This window comes from Solanum dulcamara, chromosome 11, assembly GCF_947179165.1.
Source record: "Solanum dulcamara chromosome 11, daSolDulc1.2, whole genome shotgun sequence".
In the NCBI taxonomy this organism is placed as follows: domain Eukaryota; kingdom Viridiplantae; phylum Streptophyta; class Magnoliopsida; order Solanales; family Solanaceae; genus Solanum; species Solanum dulcamara.
Window position 1 is genome coordinate 61,595,842 of NC_077247.1, and position 21,936 is coordinate 61,617,777.

At 31.0% G+C, this 21,936-nt stretch overlaps 2 protein-coding genes across 2 annotated transcripts; one reads left to right on the top strand and one right to left on the bottom strand.

Moving 5' to 3' along the window:
• Positions 1-2,474: 2,474 nt before the first annotated feature.
• LOC129874853 (MYB-like transcription factor EOBI) lies at positions 2,475-7,008 on the bottom strand. The gene is made up of 3 exons (XM_055950229.1): positions 6,873-7,008; positions 6,631-6,760; positions 2,475-2,874 (listed from the first exon to the last, which is right to left on the bottom strand). The coding sequence occupies exons 1-3, from the start codon at positions 7,006-7,008 to the stop codon at positions 2,475-2,477; spliced, it is 666 nt and encodes a 221-aa protein (XP_055806204.1).
• Positions 7,009-10,975: 3,967 nt separating this feature from the next.
• Positions 10,976-19,980, top strand: LOC129872789 (peptide deformylase 1B, chloroplastic). The gene is made up of 8 exons (XM_055947672.1): positions 10,976-10,987; positions 16,192-16,522; positions 16,621-16,759; positions 17,155-17,347; positions 18,838-18,948; positions 19,273-19,335; positions 19,434-19,564; positions 19,644-19,980. The coding sequence occupies exons 1-7, from the start codon at positions 10,976-10,978 to the stop codon at positions 19,533-19,535; spliced, it is 951 nt and encodes a 316-aa protein (XP_055803647.1). The 3' UTR covers positions 19,536-19,564; positions 19,644-19,980.
• The last annotated feature ends 1,956 nt before the right edge of the window (positions 19,981-21,936 follow it).

Consider the following 21,936-nt stretch of genomic DNA (forward strand, 5'->3'; position numbering starts at 1 on the left):
CAAATTTGTAATATAACCTTTGCCACGAAATTTATGTTCCGTAACATAATTTGGTGCCACCGAACTTATGTCATGTGACATAACTTAGGCTATTAAACTTTTGCCTTATGGTGTAACTGTGCTTTGAAGTTAATTTCTTTTGTTTCCAGATATAACTTGTGTTACTGCACTTATGTTTTGTGATAATTTCTCTTGTTTTAGTACGTAACCTGTGCCACTAAACTTATGTCCTGAGGCATAACTTATGTCACTGAACTTATGCTTTGACACAAAGTACTTTAACTGAACTTATGCCTTAAGATTTTTTTTTTATCTTGCGTTATTTTTTGTTTTTGGCTATCAAGTGCATTTTTGACTATTTTCTTTTACTTAGAATACTAAAGGATAAAATAGTAAAGATCAATAATTTTAAAGGCAAAAAATTAAAGATCACCAAAAATATGGGCACTTGTGCGAAATCTTACCAAGATTCGTGACTTTTCCATGTCTTTTTTGTCATTCAATATTATCCTTTCGTGCGGAGGAGGAGCATAGTTTTTAGTCTATGAGTTTTGGAGCAATTTTATTTATTTATTTTATATTGAGTTCTAAATAAATTATTTATCAATATTAAATAAAATTTTTAATATAAATATATAATTTAAGCCAAAGTAATTAAGTTCTGCCGAACCTATAACCACCATTGTGGCTCCACCGCGCATCCAGTTCTGTGCGTTTGTGTGTGTTATCTGTTTTGCAGGTTTTTCTTCTTAAAAAAAAGTTCTTTCTATGAAACGTTTTGATGAGATCCTTTTCACTTTTTATTTTCAACGTTGCCTCTTTCTTTTTTAAAAAAAAATATGAAGCACACCCTAAAATTGTAGCATGAACGGTATTAGGATTTAGGGAATGTAAATTGTGTAATTAGAGACTAGATATAAATCATGGAAACAAGTATATATATGCACTAATCCTTTAATTTTTACTGTTGTAAATGTCCTTAAAACTTATACTGACATTGGATCAAATGACATTTAACTAATATTAATAAATGTTTTAGTACTCTTTGTTAATGTGTATATTTATTACCGCTAATTTTTTTTTTTTTGGTAGTGTATACTTTTGATCAGTAGGGCAATTGGATTACTTTGGTTTATTTTATTAGGGAAGAACATTACAAGATGAAAAATCAAAACAAGATGAAAGTTTAAATAGTCAATCAATTGAACTATTAAGATTCGATAATATTGAGATTAGCTTGTTGATAATAATGATGAAGAAAAAGTTGATGTGAAGTGATAGGGAGCATGTGGGTACTTCCTTAAAGAGTATTTAAAGAGTTAGGCTCACGTCGAACTTCATACATGCAACGCCATGCACAGATATAGTTAAATATTGGAAAGCAAAATTTTAATTTCCTCACAATAGTTATATTGCCTTTCCACATGTCGATTTCTTGTGCATTTAGTTCGGTGTATATGTTGGCAGCGTATATATTTATGAGTTATTTTACATTTATTTAATTCATGTATTCTGTGAGTCATGATTTTTACTTTAAGACAAATTAAATATAAAAAATTAAACATACAAACAAGTGAAAGAGAATTCTTATATAAACATAAAACAATTTGTTACCAATAGACGCAATATTATTTTCCAGTGAAGATATTTGATATCCCTGGGACAAGGATTCTTTTTTTTTTTTGATTCGTTTGACGAGGAAATTACAAAATCTGCATCGATATATCGTATAATAATATAAAATTTATATAATCACACGAATATATTCGAGTTAAGCTGTTGTAGCAAATATTTTACAATCCAGAGAAATAAAAAGTGTACCAAATTAAACCTATCAATAGTTTCTTTAATTTTATATAATAAATCAAAGAGGCGTCTTTGTCAAAACGAACTGTCCAAAAAAAGAAACAATTAAAACCCCCTTTCTAAGTACTACTGATTTGATGGATTAATTGACTCATCATTTCCCTTAATTAGTACGAATTAATTTACGTGATACAGTTTTTTCTTTAGTTAGTTTAAAATAAAAATGACGTCATTTATAATTAAAAATAATTTAACTTTAATTTTTTTTTTATTTTTAATGTTATGATTTACTGTGTTCATATAAATAATTAATGAATTTCAATTATTTTTTTAAAAAAACTTTATGAATATAACAAGTCAAACAGTACCACATGAATTGAGACAGATTAGTTGGAGCACTATTTGGCCAGATTATAGTATTTTCTCTGCTTCTAGAACATCTGGGCCTCATGCATGAATGCATGCTAAACTTGATATCTTTCTAGAATATTCTATTAAGAAAAAAAAACACTTACATTCCAATAATATATAGATAGTAATAAACAGGACATAGAGACTGATCACCAAGCAGCATAGATATTGGAGTATAATTGGAAACTTTTAACACTTTACATATATATAGCTGGCTGGCTAGCTAGCAGCTTAATTAATTAATTGATAATTATTAATTAGTTGGTTGCATCATTAAGCAATTGCATGGACCAAAGGTCCTCCATGCTCCAAATATTTTCATTTGGAAAATTGCCTTGATGATGAAAAGTAGTGCCAATAATACTATTACTATTATTGTTGTTATTATTATTATTATTATTATTATTATTATCATTATTATTATTATTATAATAACTATTATTATTATTATTTTCAGAGTAGGTTTGAATTGTATCTGCAAGACCAGTAGATGTTTGGCTTGTGCTTGCTTGTTGAATATTATTGTGCTCTGAAATATTTGATGATAATCTGTTCATGTTTTCTGCTCGCTTAATGTGCTTCTGAATTCTTGTCCTCCAGAAGTTCTTTATCTCATTATCTGTTCTTCCTGGCAAATGCTTCGCAATTTTCGACCATCTGCATGTCATAATAATTAATTTTATTTGTATTCTAACCACTTAAAAGAATTTATAGTATTGAACAATTAGGCAAATTATATGCTATAACATGTTAAAATATATTATTTCTCATGTCCCAATCTAATTATCTTATTTTTCTTTTTGGTTTATCTAAAAAAAAATGTGGTTTTCTATATTTACTAAGTTTTTCAATTTCAATATTTTAGCTAGTTTACAACAACAAGAACATTACTATATTCAGTGAAATTCCACAAAGTAGGATCTAGGGAAGATAGAGTGTATGCAGACCTTACCAATATCTCGTATCAATCCCAAATAAAAGAAGAAAAACAGTGGAGAAATAATATAGTTAATAAGAAAAACAATATAAAATCTACAAGAGTGAAATAATAACAACAACAAAATAGTGTGATAATCGAAATACAATGAATATCATATGACAAGAACTACAAGGGCGGGACTAGTCCTACATCAAGCATTAAACCTCGCAAGGCAAGACAACCAGTAGCGGAAACACACAATCTCAAGCAACTTTTACAATCCCTTAGCCACTACACTAAACCTTCACCTTGTGTTAAGAGGTGTCAATAATATTATATATATATATATATATATATATACACAATGTAATTTTCCGACGAAGGGGTGTAGCTTGACATCCCTCAGGCAAGGGTAGCTCCACCCATGAAGACAACACCTATCCCTACTACCCTTCTACCCTAATACGCGAGCTCCACTCCTTTCTATGTAAAGTCAAACTAACAAGTTTAAGATTATAAAATTTTAAATAAATTACACACATTTTAAATTTAAAATTACAAAATTTTAATTTTTTTTAATTCTTAAATTCCAATCAAACAAAAACACTTAAATTGAGATGAGTGAAGTACTACATATTCCATATTGAAATACTCAAAATCTTTTCAGTCACGTTTAATTTTTGGTAAAAATCAAAGGTGTGTCCATGTTCTGTGGATGATATTCGAAGTCCCACTTCTTTTATACAAATTTCAGTTATATATATTACTGTCAGACCCAATTAATTGGTTTTTATTTTTTAGAATATCATATTAGACTTAATTTAAAATTTTACTTATTACTATAAATTTACTGAATATGATAGTGTGAAAAATCATACCTTGATAGTGCACAAAAACTTAACCTATCCATATATAAAGGGAACTTAAATTTCTATTTTCTTTTTCAAGCATTGATCATTTAGTGTGTGTTTAATTAATAATTAGTATAACAGACCATTTTCATAAACAAAAATTCCCTCAAGAATTGTTGAGTTTTTGCCCTGACTTTTCTAGTATAATTGGGTTTTGCTTTTCCTAAAAGAAAAACATAAAGTCTTCATATTTGACCGATCTTTTTTCTTGTAAGAAAAGGTTTATGACTCTATAAATAGAGACTTACTCCTTCTAACTTAGTAGCATTCACAATGTAGTCCTAGGGGCCTTGAGTGTTTTGGGTAGGGGAAGAAACGGTGAGACACAAGTGTTATGTTAACACTTATGTGGACCTCTTTATATTCCGAGTGAATTATGTGAGATTATTTCTCTCAATATTTTATACTTTCATATTTACAGTGAATTGTTCATCTCCTCTTGTGGATGTAGGTCGGTTGACCGAACCATGTTAAAGTTTGTGTCTTTTGGTATATTACTCGCTTGTCTTCTTACTCATGGTCATTCGAGGTTTACTTTGTTAGCTTCCGCATGACACCTAATATTTTTGGTCCTATCAAAACCTTTGTTGTCTATCAAGGATTGTCGATGGAGGAAAATATGAGCAAGATGATGTGTTTAAATGGGAGTAACTACAACATATGGAAGAGCAAGATGAAAGATTTACTGTTCGTGAAAAAGATGCATCTTCCCATTTTCGCTGCTCATAAACCCGAGAATGGACATATGAAAATTGGGATTTTGAGCACCAACAAGTGGTGCCGTTTTTTAACCGCGCTCTAATACCACTTGTCAGAGAAATTTTTCCGAGAGGTTCTCTGTGTTGAGACATAGACTTTGCAGAGGAGATTATGCAGAGGAGATGCAACCGTTGAAGATTATGTGAAGAATGTGGAGCAAATTTATTTTGTCAGAAATTCAGGCCAAGGGGGAGAATTGTTGGAATTTTGCCCTGACCTTCCTAGTATAATTGAGTTTTTCTTTTCTTAAAAGAAAAACATAGAATATCCATATTTGACTAGTCTTTTTTCTTGTAGGAAAAGGTTTATGACTCTATAAATAGAGGTTTATTCCTTCTAACTTAGTAGCATTCACAATGTAATCCTAAGGGCCTTGAGTGTTTTGGGTAGGGGAAGAAACGATGAGACACAAGTGTTATGTTAACAGTTGTGTGAACCTCTTTGTATTCCAAGTGAATTATGTGAGATTATTTCTCTCGATATTTTGTATTCTCATATTTATAGTGAATTGTTCATCTTCTCTTGTGGATGTAGGTCGATTGACCGAACCACGTTAAAATTTGTATCTTTTGGTATATTGCTGGCTTGTCTTCTTACACATGATCATTCGAAGTTTGCTTTGTTAGCTTTCACATGACATCTAATATTTTCAATCCTAACAAAAATATCTTACAGTTAAAGAATATACTTAAGATTAATAATAATATTGGATAATCGGAGAGGTTTTTGAAGGAACAAAATATTAGTACTTCAGTAATATTCACATTTAATAGTAAGTCAGGAAAATTTAAAGTTAAAATAGTAGTAAAAATTCGGCGAAATGGAATTGGCGTATACGAAGTTGGGGTTCCGTCATTTCCCCCCTTTTGACAGCCAAATACAGGCATACCAGCAAATAACTTTCTGATAACGTTATTGAGAAATGACTTCCTTCATACCAAACACGTGTTTTTACTGCTTAGATTTTCGTTCCATTTCAAGGATTGTGTTCAATATACACTAAAAAAAACTAAGGTACAAGAAGGGACCCTTTGTCTTCATGATGAGCCAAAACAATAAGGTATCTGTCTGCTTCAATCAAAACAACTTAGAGAGCTTGTGCTTTTGATCTTCCATATGATAGAGTGAATTGGTTCTTATTTTTTCAATTTGTATATAGTACTGTAATAGTATAAATAATTTTGTTACTTAAAAAAAAAATACTGTTACGTATGTGTAAATGTGCAAAATAAGTGGAAATACTAACATATTATAACATATTAAAAAAATTCAAAAAGTAAAATTTAAAAACTCAAAAACTTATAATCAAATGCATATCCAATGCTATAATGCAAGGCCGAATTCTTGTCGAACAGAGGTGACATGTTTTAATTTGTACTTTGTGCATGTTAATTAATATTTTTGGGACAATCTTCCCAAAAATAGAAAATACTCCTTCTATTTATTTGTATAATTTTAACTTGATACAAAATTTAAAAAAATTCACACACAAAAAAAAAACATCAAAATATTGTCTTATTTTCAGGGATGAAAAGGAATTAGGAAGAAGAAAATAAATTAAAAATTTCAACTTTAGGTTATATTTAGCACGTTGTAAATTCTCCATCACTCTCTCTCTCTCATGATGCCAAATCTAGTTGTAACAGATTTTGGGACAATTCCTCTTTATCCATCCAACACAAAAAAACCACATGGGAGAATTGTTTTTTTTTAAAAAAAAACATGGAGGAGAAAATTCGACAATTTTCCCAAATTTTCTTTTATATGATTTCATCATTTTATTTAATTATCAAAACCCTAGCTAGAAAAAAAAAATCAACTCACCTGTTTCCCCACTTGGCATGTAGTTCCATGATCAACAGTTGTTCTTCAGGTGTAATATTTCCCCTCCGGACATCCGGCCGGAGATAATTAAGCCACCGGAGTCTACAACTTTTTCCGGTACGCTTCAAACCTACCACACCAAAAAAAGAAGTTAAATATATACAACAACAATTACGGCTCAGTCCCAACAAGACAGTCAAATGAAAAAATTGTATTTAGTTTTTTTTTTTTTTTTATAGTACCAGCAGATCGAGCAAGGGAATTCCAAACACCTTCACCATGATTAGCAATGTAATTGATAAGAATTAAATCTTCTTCCATAGTCCAAGGACCTTTCCTAACTTCAACATCTTGGGCATTGCATGTTCTTTTATCCATTTTTTTGTTTTATTTATAAAAATGAGAATAGGGATGGGGTGTGAAGAAAAAGAATATTTTTTGTACTTGGGGATTTTGACGAGGAACTAATGTTAGCTGGGGCTGATATTTATAGGGGGCAACTAAGATGAGATTTTAAAACAGTAATTAAGGCTTAAATCAGTCAGGCATAATATAACTTTTAACCTAACTTGCTCTAAATAATTTATATAATATAAAGTTCTTAGTTACACTTAATCGTCGGTACAATTAATTGATTTAAATTGTACGTACGTGCGTAAATAACAGCCACTTATGTGTGCGTGCATGGTCACAACGATCTAGCGCTTACTAATTAAGTTCGATTTGATCAATTATATGTATTGACAATATAAATTTAAAACATATTAATTAATGTAGTTTTTAATATGTTGCAAGGATACTAGTTATCATATTAAGTCATTTTTGTGTAAATTACGCTCTCTGTGCATAGAATTTCAACTACATATTTCACATTTTTAGATTTAAGGTTTTTACATTGACAATGCAACTTTTTTGTATATAATAAATGAATTATTGTGTACATATATTTTGCGTTGTCAATTCATAAAACTTAATTTATTTCACTATAAATTTCAGTTATGGACACTTACTGTGCAAAAAGGTTTTCAAAGTGTAAATAAATATTTGACAAGAAATTTGCTTTTATAGAATTACCTATTTATATCATCAGTGCATAGAATTTTAACCCTTTGGTTATATTAACAATTAATTTTTATCACGGTTTATTAATTAGCTGAAATGAAATTAATCCATATAAAGCTTAAATTCAATAGATTTATACCAATATCTGAATTCTGAATTAATGAAACTATTGCACTTGCATGCCGCACGCAAATTGCACAACTACTGCACGTACAACCATAGTTTCCAAAGAGTTGAATGGTCTACGCATTTGCGTAATCGTGGTTTAGATCAAAATAAAGCCGATTTTATTATTCAAATTATCCTTTCTTCTTACTTCTTTTTCTCCATATAACTTGTTCTTAATTTTGGGTTTTTGTGTGTCGATTCATATTAGAGATAAGTGTCAAAAATATATTTATTTATTTATTAGTTTATATCTAAATTATTGGGAGTTTGAGTTTCATATCTAAAATATCACTTATTAGTTTGAGAAACACACCTCTTTGTTTTATTCTACTCTCATCATGGTTCTCTCTCTTTCATTTAAATTTTTTTATCACATCACACTACACATGAACAACTTGAGAAAAATTAAATAAATTATTAGAAGTTAAAATTAAAGATTAAAGTATTACAACTCCCCCATCCCTCCAAAAAAAATAATTATAAAATAAAGGAGAATTTTCGCATATAGTCACTAAAAAATACTTTAGTTATGCTCCATAGCTATAGTTTGTTAATTACAATTCGTAGCTATAGTTATAGCAGTATTTGTATAATTCGCACAATATTTGTATACGTCTGTATAATTCGCTATACAATTCACAGTTTTTGTATAACGTTTGTATATTTCACTATACAATTCATGCACAAGTCTGTATATTTTGCTATACAATTTATAGTGTTTGTATATTTTGCTATACAATTAGATTCGTGCACATCGTTTGCATAAATCGCGCGAATTATACAAACCTCAACAGTATAATCGAGTTAATTAAACAAAATTCAAACTGTAATTAAAGCTAGATGTTTGTCGCGATCCATAATTAATTCAAAATATATCCATGTTAGCTAATTAACTAATATATTTTTGCTTATCTGCGTAATTTTCCCTAAAATAAAATATCAAATAATTTCTTATTCCACTCCACCACTTTCTCTCACTATACCCTCCCCCAACCCCCAATTTTTTAGTTTATTTTTTAATTCTAAAATTTCTTTTATAAAATTTTTAATAAAAAAATTCTTACTTCATCTCCCGCCCCCCTTCAAATAATAATTTAGATATTATTTTAATTTTTTTAAAAAACAAATTCTACCCCGCTCCACCTAACCTTCCGCTTCAATTTTTTTTTTACATTTTGTGTTAGATATATACACATGATTTCAGAAAATATTTCTTACTTGCCACGAGTCTTTTCTTAAAATACAATTTTTATTTTTGTCGTATTTGATACACAAGTAGGAAAAAAAATCCTAAAAATATATACACATATCTAACTCAAAACGAGAAAAATGTAAAAAAAATAAATAAATAAATTAAGAACGGAGGGTTAGATGGGGTAGGTATAATTTTATTTTTTAAAAAAAATTAAAAATGATAACATTGTTTTAGAAAGGAGCGGGGGAAGGGTGAAGTATGAATAATTTTTAAAATATTTTATATAAGAAATTTTCAAAATTAAAAGGATGGGGATTGTGTGGAGGAGGAGTGGGGGAGGGGGAGGTGGTGGAGGGGGTGAGAGAAATATTTTAATTTTTTTAAAAAAATATTTTTTTTACAAAAAAATTCTTTTTTTGGTATAAAAGTACTTTAGCCTTAAATTTTTAACTATTATTAATAGTTTATTTATTTATTGTCAATGTGAAATATTTTATTTACGTGACAAGGTTTTTGTAAAAAATAGAGAGAGTAGAGAGAGTGTATTACATACGGAGGTGTGTTTCTCAAACTAATAAGTGATAGTTTAGGTATGAAACTCACACTTCCAATAGTTTAGGTATGAAACTCAAAAAAGGATAGTTTAGATGTGTTTTGACACTTATCTCTTCATATTACAATTGTTTTTCAAATATGTTTTGATACGCTTTATTTGAGTCGAAGTTCTATCAGAATTAATATCTCTATTTTCACAAGGTAAAAATAAAGGTCTAAATACACAACATCCTCTCAGGACCTCATTTATGCTCATAAGCGAGATCCGTACATGACTTAATTAAAGCCAACTTTAATGGGGCCCTTATATTTTCTATCCAATATAATTTTAAAGAAAAAATAATTTATAAATCACTACTGGCAAAATTTGGGTTTCATTCCTCTTAACTATAGATTTCGGATTCAAACCTCAGAATAATTTTTTTTTGCTAGGAAGCACTTTTCTCGCTAATCTGCCTTACGTCTCTTAAAATCGAAAAACTCAATATATAAGTATTGAACATCGAATAAAAAATTAAAATTGAAGCCTCCAAAATACTAGGGGCCTAGGGCTAAGGCTCTTACTTTACTGGCTCTGTGATGATTTTGCTTATGAAATTACGTTGAATATTTATTATTGTTGATTCATATCATTGTGCGGATCCCCTGCCTCATTAGGGAAATAATTGAATTAAAAAGAATCGTGAGTAATTAAAGTTAAATACAAAAGTTAGGCAAAAGGTGCATGTTAATTACATGTGATTCCCTTTAATTAGTTTGAACTATCATACTCCTCCTAGTTCAATGTACAGACACGGATAGTGCATCCTGGATTTTTCAAATTAATGATGCACATTAAATTGAACTCCAACACCAGCTAGTTACGTTTATTACTTTTCTATAGAGGCCTATTTCTGGTAATCTTGCCCATTGATCAAAGATATTTTGCAGCCACTTAAAAGGTATATATCAACATGTAATTATCTATAACAAGTGATATTAATTGTTCAGAATTTAAGAAAATAAGGGAAACTTTGAATTTATTGGTCTTAAATTAGCTAGAGGACGATGTGCATCATATACTAAAATGTCATTTGAATCTTATTGTGATCTTAAATATATCACGTAGAAGATCAGAATTAAAGAATTTACAAATATAGAAAGATGCATTTTTAAGAAAACAAGATGAGAGTGAGGATGTTCAGATATATATGTTATGGCATAATATGAAGGATAAAATTAGGAAGAAAGACATTCGAAACAAGGTGGAAATGGCCGCCTGTTGTGGACAAGTTGAGGAAATGAAGTAAAGATGGGTTGGACATCTGAAGGAAAATACACAAATACTCGAGTTAGGAGGTGTGAGAAGTTGACTATGATGAGGATATGGAGGAAGAGGTAAGTCGCCTTAGACTTACCGAAAACATGCATGCTCACAGATAGGCAAAAATTGAGGTTGGAAATTAGAATAGAAGATTAGTAAATAATTAAATTTGTTTAATTTCCTGTTTCAGCATAATTAGTAGTAATATACTCTTTTATAATAATGTTTATTCTTGACCCCTCTAATACATGTTGCCTGTTTTACTTCAGTATCACTCTCCTATTATATTATTGCTTCATTTCTTATTAGCATATGTTTTTTCTTTTACTTTCGGCTATAATATTATTGGTGTTGATAGTATACTATTATTTAGTACGATATTTTTTTTTCAAACTGGCTTTAAACTTTTTTATTTGAGTTGATGATCTTACGAAAAATACTTTTTTATTTCCATAAGATAAAAATAACGTACACATTATTTTTCTCATATTTTACTTATAAAAATGCGTTGAATAAGTTATTGTTGTTGCACCTTTTTTTAAAACATATACATTTATTTATTCATTTATTTATTAAAAAAAAAAGTTGCACACTTAAATAATGGATTTTTTTTAAACTTAGAATAAACAGATAATTAATTTGGTACAACATGTTATAAAGTACACTTTTTTTTACCAAAAGAATGTTATATAAAGTACACTAAGTATTAGTAGAACTTTTTGAATTATGATTTGACCTTGTTTTGCGTTCGTCATAAGTTACTTAAATGATGTTCTTAAATTCAACACCGACCTTATAACCACTATATTAAAACAATCATGCAGATGGGGGATAACTATTTCCTTAATTCCTTCATTGAACACTGCCAAATAATTCATTTCAACCGCCACAAGAAAATCATTTTATAACGATTTTGTGAAATGAGTTCTTCTGATATTACATCTAAATTCCAATTTAATTAAGGGCTTAGTTTTGACTGATTGAGGATAGTAAGGTAAGAATTGAAATTCCATCTTGTTGAAATTTGAACGTGCAAATTTCAAATTTGGATTTGATTCCCACTCCAGCATTTGCATAATAAAAAAAAGGATATTTTTTGTAGTCACTTATTATATAGTGTCTTGCCAGTCGCGACTATATATATCAAATAGGGTAGACTAGTTTTAAAAAATAAAAATTTTAATTAATATTTTTAAGGGGTGTAAAAAAAAATTAAGTAGATAATATGAGACAGAGGAAGTAATTGAAAAAGATTTTGAGTTCATGATTTCTGATACTTATAAGTAACATATGGGTTCTTGTGTTATACATATGTAAATATATGAGAAAATTTCACAAATAGCTACTATAAGTATTTTAATTATATTTTTTAGCTACACTTTATCTAATTACGCTCATAACTTAGAGTGCAAGTTCAGTGAGACACCTCAGGAGGTTGGCGTTGAAGTTAGGCTTGGTGCTCAGGCCATCCAAAAGAGAAGTAGTTGCAAGTATCTTGGGTCTATCATGCAAGGCAGCGGGGAGATTGACGATGATGTCACACATCGTATTGGGGTAGGGTGGATGAAATGGAGGCTCGCTTCCGGAGTGCTATGTGACAAGAATGTGCCATCAAAACTTAAGGGCAAGTTCTACAAAGTGGTGGTTAGACCGGCTATGCTGTATGGGGCGGAGTGTTGGCCAGTTAAGACTTCTCACATTCAAAAGATGAAAGTTGCTGAGATGAGAATGCTGAGATGGATGTGTGGGCACACCAAGAGCGACAGGATTAGAAATGAGGCTATTCGGGACAAGGTAGGAGTGGCCTCGGTGGAAGACAAGATGCGGGAAATGCGACTGAGATGGTATGGACATGTGAAGAGGAGAGACACAGATGCCCCAGTGCGGAGGTGTGAGAGGCTGGCCATGGATGGTTACAGAAGAGGTAGGGGTAGGCCGAAGAAGTATTGGGGAGAGGTGATTAGACAGGACATGACGCAGTTACAGCTTACGGAGAACATGACCTTAGATAGGAGGGTGTGGAGGACCCACATTAGGGTAGAAGGCTAGTTCATAGTCTCGTTATTCTTCTCTATTCATAGGCGTAGTAGTGCATTACGATCTCTTGCGCTTTGACTTCTGATTTCTGTTATTTCTGTTATTATTTATTACTTTCTATGCTTTGATTACTCAATTTTACCTGTGACGCTTTCATTATTTATTTAATCGTTATTTGTTAGTTGTATTTATTTGTTATCTATTCGTTATTTGTTTGTTGTTTTTCTCATAAAGCTTTTAATTTTCTATTCTTATCTAACATTTTTTTATGCATTTATGCTTTTACTGAGCCGAGGGTCTCCAGGAAACAGCCGTCCTACCTTGGTAGGAATAAGGTCTGCGTACATTCTACCCTCTCCAGACCCCATGTTGTGGGATTTCACTGGGTTGTTGTTGTTGTTGTTGTATAATTCGCTTGCCTATATACAAACATGATAAATATATATACAAGTTTTGTATTTATATATTTAGTAATTTTTCAAAACTTATAAAAATCAAATGTATGGACAGGATAATTATATACAAGCAAGAGTAAACATATACAAATTCTGAATTTATTTAATTAGAGAAAATCTAAATTTATATAATTAGGAATCGAATTATACAAGTTCTGAATTTATACAATTAAGAGCCAATTATACAAATTCTGAATGTGAGCCATGTAATTATGATTGTAAGTTAGTGACAAATTGTAATTTAATTAAATTATAGTTATATTACCTAATTAATTAATATATGTAAATATTAGGTGGATTGTCGTTCCGCTCCAACATGTGGCAACATATTTTATGGTCCCGTGTCAGTTTTTCACTGACCTTTACCCACTTCTACTACTTTATCCCCACATCTATTTCTTTTCTCTTTTCTCCTTTTTCCTTGGATTCTAATCTGAAAATGTTATCATTTCTTACTCAGAAATATTGTTAGTCTTTTTCTAAAAAGCAATTGAAAAAAAGCTGTCAATTTTACGTCCATAAATTTGGTTTATGTCCAATTAATATTTGTATATCCCTATAAAAATATCATTCATTTATGATCACAAAAGGAAAAAGAAAAAAAGGTTAATTAAGTTGAGAGTAGTATTACTTCCAAAGAACTTTTAGAAATGAAGTGTCAAGCTTTGTATATTTGGGAATAGGATAATTAAGAAGACAAAGTCCATTAATACTAAGGATATATGAGTGGTTATTAATACATGCATTATCCTAAAGGAGGACCATTTAGATGTGAGATTTGTTAGGAATTAGTCTTGTTACAAAGATTCATTAATTTAGTGTAAACTATACTTTTCAAATTTTTAGTATTTTTTATTTTTGTCCCCTTCTTGTCTTTCTTTGATTAAAAAAAAAGTAGTAGTTATGTGTGGATGACAAATGATTATACCTAATTCTAAAAACTGCAAAGTGCACTATTAATCAATCTTCTATCTATCTACTACGACTATGACTGCTCAAGAGACTTGCTGCCTGCACCACTTACCAAAAATGGAAAGGAGATTTAAAGTAGTTCAATTTTAAAGTTTGTTACACCCTATTTCACCAACTTTCAAAATTTGCTTATTTAAAAAAAATTATCTTTTTAGTCATAAATGTTTTTTGATTTTTTTTTTGAAATGATAATTTAAATTTGACTGATCAATTTAAATTATTTTTATTAATATTAAAATAATAATTTGTATTTAACGAATTTTCCTAAGATAATCATAAGAAGAAAAAAATCAAGTGTGTGCGCTAGCTACACATAATATACTTATTATTATTTTCTTAAAAGTCTGATCAAATACATTAACTCTCTAAAATAACTACTTCCAAAACAAAAACAAAACACCTTTTACTTTCCCAAAATTGATATCTCTATATCAGAATTTCTAATTCCATTACACTTCTTGGCGGATGGGTTCGCCCTTATACTACGCTAGCGTTTGATTTCAAATTTCCAAATATTCTTGCAAGTTATTTTTGGGTGGAGTCTTAGTAAAGTTTTATCATGTGTTTGACTATAAATTTTTCTAAAAATATTTGAATGTTACAAAAATATTATTTTGTACTAGTAAGTTTTAAAAATTATTAAAAATACTCATAAGTTTGTATTATCATTTTATGATGACCATATTCTGTTAAAAAAATTTTATAACATAATTGAAAATAATCAACAACAACAAAGTAATAATATGGGCAAAAGCAATACATTAATCACATTAAAATAAATTATTTTTTTTTATCAATTTTGTCATTCAAATTATTTTTTTCCGGAGAAGATAGTAATAAATTTTAATAGATAATTTAATATTCAAGTAAATTTTACAATAATCATTAGAATCCAAGAATCAACATAAAAAATCAAATAACATAGTTAAAAAAATTAATCTTGATGTATGAGCAAATATTTGGCAACTAAGGGGAATCCAAATAGTTAGAATATTTTAGAACGTTCTCTTTGGAGGGCGTCCCTTCAATTCATATGTTTTTTATAGTCAGTTTTTTTGAGGTGCAATTCTCCATGATTAATTAATATATATTTTAGATAAAAAAGAAGAAGAAGAGAATATCTTGAGTATAGAAAAAACGGAAGATGGTTTGAAATGTTTTTAAATTATGTGAAATGAATAAAAACGTTTTTAATTAATAGTTTGGTTCAAAATTTTCATTGTCTTTAGTAGTTTGATTTAAAAATATTTTTATTGTTACTTTAATGGGTCAAAATATCATTTTTTAAATAAATATAATATATATTTTTTTAAAATACATTATTTTTTTATGATGATTTTGTTTTAATTATAGAAATGTTTGTCCTACTTCAATTCATGAAAAAATACAAAGAAATAAAATATTTTTTTTATTAGAGTTTTTTTATCGTTATCTACATGAAAATTAATGACGGGTTACAATAATCTTATATACAACAGATGATCTATATTATCAGTTAAGAAGGTATATTGGGTTATTAACAATAAAAAAAATCTAAATAGAAAATATTTTCTTTTCTTAATATTTTTTACAAATTGAAGAATGATAAATATTTTTCTAATTAACAAAATCATAATAGGATCATATGAAAAGAATGTGTTGAAAGAGAAAAGAAATAATATATTTATTTAAAAAATAATATTTTAACCTATTAAAGTAAAAATAAAAATATTTTTGAATCAAATTATTGAAGATGAAAGTATTTTTGAATCAAATATCAATTGAATATTTTATTTATTTTGTATAGTTTAAAGATATTTTAATCGTTTTAGTAGAAAAAAAAAGATCTAAAATTCGAGTGTAACAAAACACGGACAAAAGGAGTAATATTTGCATCTTTAGAGGTGAAATTGTCCGTTTTTGTTGTGTGGCAATTGGCAATGGCTGCCGCAATTTGGGCATCTTCCTCTTCGTTCGCTCGCTCTCTCCAGCCTCTCGTCAGTTGGAGCTTATCTATCTCCCCCATTAACTACACTCTTCATCGATATAAATCAGCTAGTTGTTTGTTTTTCTCCGCAAGCAGTAATAAACCTCCAAAATTGGCTGTTTACGCTCAAGCTAGGCGAGTTTTATCTTCCAAAACCAAAGGAGACGAAGTCGCCACTGGTGAGCATCCTTCTAGATTCTGACCTAAAGATAAAATCTATTAGTAGTCTCTCTTCTTTTTTTTCGCAAATTGAAATTCTTCTTTTTGTGTGTGGTAGCTGCTGATTTGAGCCTCGAGGTGCCATTGAAAATTGTAGAATATCCAGACCCGATTCTGAGAGCAAAGAATAAGAAGATTGAAAAATTTGACGCTAATTTGAAGAAGTTAGTTGATGAAATGTTCAATATTATGTACAAGTGAGTCCATCCGTTTCTTACAATCCATAATTACATATCCTTTTGATAACTTATTTTAATGTAAAAATTAATTGTTCAATCAGTAAACTGGATAACTCAATCTATGTGAGCTTCACAAAGCATGACTGATCCCAAACCTGGATATACGAAGAGATTATGATTGGTAAAGGTCTAAATATGTTGAAAATAAAACAAAAATAGTAAGGGTGACACAGATTTAGCATAATGAATCCGACTAGGTTGGAATTGAGGTGTAATTGATTGATTTATTGTATCACTAAGCTAGATTGTTGATGTTTTAGATAGTAGATAGTGCATAATTTTTTTTTTTTGCTTATAAGAAAAGCTTTCTATTCAGAGGGCTGTAAAGGATGCTTGGCTTTGATATTATGCAGAACTGATGGCATTGGGCTGTCTGCACCACAAGTTGGAATGAATGTTCAACTAATGGTATTTAATGCAGCTGGTGAACGTGGAGAGGGGGATGAGATTGTTCTCGTCAATCCACGAGTTAGTAGATATTCCAGGAGGATTATACCTTACGAAGAAGGTTGCTTATCTTTTCCAATGATATATGGTGTTGTTGAGGTATTTGCACCTATTAACCATTCTTTGTTTGACCTCAAGTCAATCTACTGTCTTACTCTGTGTCTGTGTGTGTGAGAGAGGGAAAGAGAACGTGACCCTCTGATCGTGTAGGATCAAATATGATTGACGTCATCTGTTCATATCTCTCAAGAAGCTGCTATGCAGTTGAAATTTTTCTTATTTAAAAAAAATGTTTGTGTGTTGTATATATATCATATATGTATCTTAAATGAAAAATTTAGAATTTCTAGAGAGCTCATAGTAAGTTTTAGTTCCTATCTTGTATAATATTGGTATAAGATGAGCCGTAATGGAGTAACATACTCAATGAAGTGGCTGTTTGGATTGACTTATTTTGAGTACCTTTTGACTTTTAAACTCTTTTTTATTTTTGGAAGTGTTTGGGAAACACAAAAAGTGCTTTTAAGCACTTTATTTTAAGCTTATAAGCTGTTTTAGATAAGTTAAGCCAAACAAGCCCAATTATTTTTTTGGGATTATTTTAAGCACAAAATGGCTCTAAGTTGGGCAGCCAAACACTGAAAAAAAGCTGAGAATAACTTATAAGCTATTTTCATCAACTTATAAGCCAATCCAAACGAGCTCTAATAAGTACGACAAAAGCCAAAAGCCATAAGTTGGGTGTTCCAACTTATGGCTTTTAGCTTTTAGCTTATAAGCCACTTAAAAAAGTCAATCCAAACACTCCCAGCCGAACCCAACTTGCTTGGAATTGATGCATGATACCATATTACCAGCCCATGACAAGATGAGGTTAGTCGTTAATATATCTGAAAGGATGGTAAGGTTGCCACATTCCCAACCTTATGAGGGGTTTTCCTAGCATTTATATTGTTGAATTGGTACACCGGACACTACACCATTCTGAAGAATTTGACTTGCCGTCTCCTGCTCCAGGAAAAGTTGCTCCATTGAGCTGGTCTTACTTTTACAGAAATCTGCAGCTTCTATTGCTTTGGGGGAAAAACAGATGTGATATCAGCAGTTAAAGCTACGTGTATCTAACTTCCTTGATCTTTCAAAGTCCTTCAGTCACACAATTTCAAACTTTTTCACGAATGGTCAATTTTGTTGTTGTGCTTTAGGCATGTGTCTACCCCACAAGGTAGACAGCATCTCAAGGACTTAATACCGAAAGACATCCTCATCCTCTAGTTTGCAAGTGTGTCCCTATTCAACTAGTAACTTCCAACTTATACAGCATAATTCTCCTTCCGGCTCATTATCCCGGTAAAGAGTTTATTTAATAGAGTTGCTAGGATTTTGGGTGACTTGTCCAAACAGTGTCAAAAGTATTTGAAGTAGAAATGCAATCTTAAAACAGTTTGCGTCTTACAAAAGCTTACCTGGTGAATCCTTGTTGGCTGACTGCTTTAGTGTCTAGGAACCTGAATCTGCTATTTGGATTGTAAAGTTTTCTGACTTTCTAAATTGTTAATAGATTATTTATATATGGCGTGTGTTTGCAGAGACCAGACTCAGTTAAGGTTGACGCACAGGACATTAATGGTGCAAGGTTTGAGATAAGCTTGTCTGCGCTTCCAGCCCGGGTCTTCCAACATGAATTTGATCACCTAAAGGTGTTTTTTTATTTTTGCATTTACCTTTATTCAGACAAAATGTTCTATATGTCTTTCCAGTTGCAGTAACTGTACGTTGAGCAGTCTAATAAAAAGAGTAAGAACTGGAAAGACTCGAGCTCAGAAGTCTTCCCTGGTCTGATTCTTTTTATAAGACTACTTAACAGTGCTACTGGTTGAGTTCAGATATCTGTAGTACTGTATAGTGTGCATGCAGTCTTTGATGAACGTTCATCAGAAAGCACATGAATGCACAATTTGCTTTAAATACAAGACTTAGTTCCCGTTGGACATTTCTTTTTAACTCAAGTCAGCAATGTGCAGGGAGTTCTTTTCTTTGACAAAATGACTGACGAAGTCCTGGACACCATCCGTGAAAATTTAGTGGTTAGTGGATGATTGTTAAAGTTGAGATAAACATCTAGCAGGTGTTACACGTAGGAACCAAGTATTTTGTTGCTTATCTTTGTAACTGGAATTTACAGGCGCTAGAAAAGAAATATGAAGATAGGACTGGGTTGCCAACCCCTGAAAGCATAAATACACGAAAAATAAAGAAGGCTGCTGTTGGATTTGGCAAATCATGAGTTTACTGAAATCTATGAGATATTCTCAGGTTTTTGATGCCTTACCTTTGTTTCATTTCCTTACTGTTTTACTGCATGTGTTTTACACATGCTACTTGATGTATGCAGTATTTGTATGATGAAGCACGAAATGGGATTGCCAGCTTTTACTGAACTTTGGTATGCCATTGATTTAGACACTTGTGCTTTGTGAAACTTTCCAGAAGTGTGTCCTCTGAGGTTTATCCTTCTACTACTACTGCTCTGTTTAGGAATGATAGGGTTACCACAGAAATTTGTATGAAAAAAGAAATGTAAGTACATTTGATCAAAGCTTGAAAATCAAGAAGTGGCCTTGTTGACCTCTCTTCTTATTTATTTTTCCTTGAGAGAGTTTGCTGTTTGAACACTTCGGTTGATGTAGTTCAGTGTGGAAGAGAAATTCTCCATAAGTTCCTCAGCAGAATGGTTTTTGAACTCTTTTCTTCTGGTAATTGTTATACCTCTGAAAGGCATGAAATGAACTAGAGGCTAAATGAACAGCTTTTAATGTATATGCTCCTTTTAGGAATTAATAAAATATCCCTACACTTCCACTGCTGATGTTTTGTGATAGCAGTTTTCCCATCAAAATATAATTGATCAATCCTGATGGGGGTTTTAACTCCAGAAACTTGAACAAATCGATACATGCTACGCATAAGCCCAGTTTCTAGAGAGATTGTGAGGATGCTATATTGTCTTAGAGATTTTAAAAAGAGGGAGATATTTGTGGTGTTTCAAATTATGGAGTTGCGAGGTAAAATTTTAGTGTTATCCTTCCCCAGACTGCCAATGTTATTTCCATGTGCAGCTACACAGTTCGTTTTGTGTATGTATGATGTAAAACAACTCTGTATGGCGAGGGTCATCTCCTGCAAAATGATTTCTGCTGGTAATCAAATGTTCGGACTTGTTCTGTGCTGCTTGTTTTCTTTGACTACGGGAAATGGTCAAATGAACAAAAATGTATTTGAATTTGTCACACGTTTGTTTAATTACATATGTACCATTATATATATCATAATAAACGATTCCAGTCTAGAACTGGATTTTTGGCTTGTTGCGAAGCAAAATCTGGTGGATCACACCTTGAGCTTTTAGGGTTGGAAGTTGACATTTGATGTGTTTGTTGAGTGGTGCTTCCACTCCGATAAAAGCTGAGTGTTTGGGCTTTACGTTGAACCTCCATTTAACTGTCAGATTTCGACAAAGTTTTAGCAAATTATTGTAGAGGTTCCCAGCAATTATAGTTACAGCTGTGGAGGCAATTAAGTTAAACTTGATAAATTGGCTGCAGGCGTGCAGCGAGGCAAAGTCAAAATCGAATCTTTCTGTTGGCATGCTTAGTCGTGCGGTTACCCATTGCTCTTCATATGCTGGAGGAAAGAATGGGGAGGGCTGGAACAATTAATTGATAGTACCAAATCGAGTGAACTACTATAATTTGTATCTTGAAGAGTTTGCTCTCATGCTGGACTGTTCATCTTCTGCTATAGTTCCATTGATGTTTTCTTGTTATGCTTTGAAAACTCTAGTCATTGTAGTAAGCCTGATGATCCCCATATAACAGGGCTTGTAGGAGCAATCATTTTGCCTATATAAAGATCATGTGTAACTGAAGGAAATGTTCAGATAGATGCAAAACGTTTCAACTGGAGAACTACTTCGAGTTGGCAATTGGTTCCTGGGAATGAGATAGGTTTGGTTAGAAAGACAAACTCTGGTAAAACAGAAGTCCTTTTTAAAAGCAGCTTGCTTCTCAGGAGTATTGCGACTTTGGATTTAAACGAGTTTAAACAATAGACTTACCGAAAAGGACGGTATGGAAAAAAACGTGGAATATCAAGTTCTCATCTACCTAAGCTTTGGTATTATGGAAGTGAGCAAAACCTTTTTCAAATTTGTTGAACAGCGCTAGCGATTTATTTGGAATCAAATATGATTGGGGTATTATCAGTTTCACTTTTCATGTTCTAAACCTGTTTTTAACTTGGTGAAATAAACTTTTTAGAAATATCATTACTTCCTATTAGAACAACAAATAGGAAGAAGTCATATGGAATGAATAAACATGCAAAACACTAATTATAATCAATCAAAACGGTAAACAAAAAGTGAGAATGCCGTAATCGTTTTTCTCATAATTCGAGAGCGCCTTACCTTCCATCTTCTGATCAGAGTTAAGAAATAGAAACAAATGTGTTAAGTTTATATATTTTCTGGAAGTGAAATATGCTACGAGTATTTAATAAAAAGTGCTTTTATTTATTATTAGAATAGACTCTTAAACGAAGTCTAACTAATTTTTGGTGACAGAATTATCGGACACCATGGAAAGAAAAAAACTCCTGCTCCTAAAAGCGAATCAGCTTAGGTGGCT

What these genes read in the sequence shown, in the direction of transcription:
- LOC129874853 (XM_055950229.1), bottom strand. Translation starts at nt 7,008, where the DNA reads ATGGATAAAAGAACATGCAATGCCCAAGATGTTGAAGTTAGGAAAGGT. An exon ending in TTCCCTTGCTCGATCTGCTG is followed by an intron (nt 6,761 to 6,872) that starts GTACTATAAAAA and finishes TTGGTGTGGTAG; the next exon opens with GTTTGAAGCGTACCGGAAAA. An exon ending in CATGCCAAGTGGGGAAACAG is followed by an intron (nt 2,875 to 6,630) that starts GTGAGTTGATTT and finishes TATGACATGCAG; the next exon opens with ATGGTCGAAAATTGCGAAGC.
- LOC129872789 (XM_055947672.1), top strand. An exon ending in TGATATATGGTGTTGTTGAG is followed by an intron (nt 17,348 to 18,837) that starts GTATTTGCACCT and finishes GTGTGTTTGCAG; the next exon opens with AGACCAGACTCAGTTAAGGT. An exon ending in CCATCCGTGAAAATTTAGTG is followed by an intron (nt 19,336 to 19,433) that starts GTTAGTGGATGA and finishes TGGAATTTACAG; the next exon opens with GCGCTAGAAAAGAAATATGA.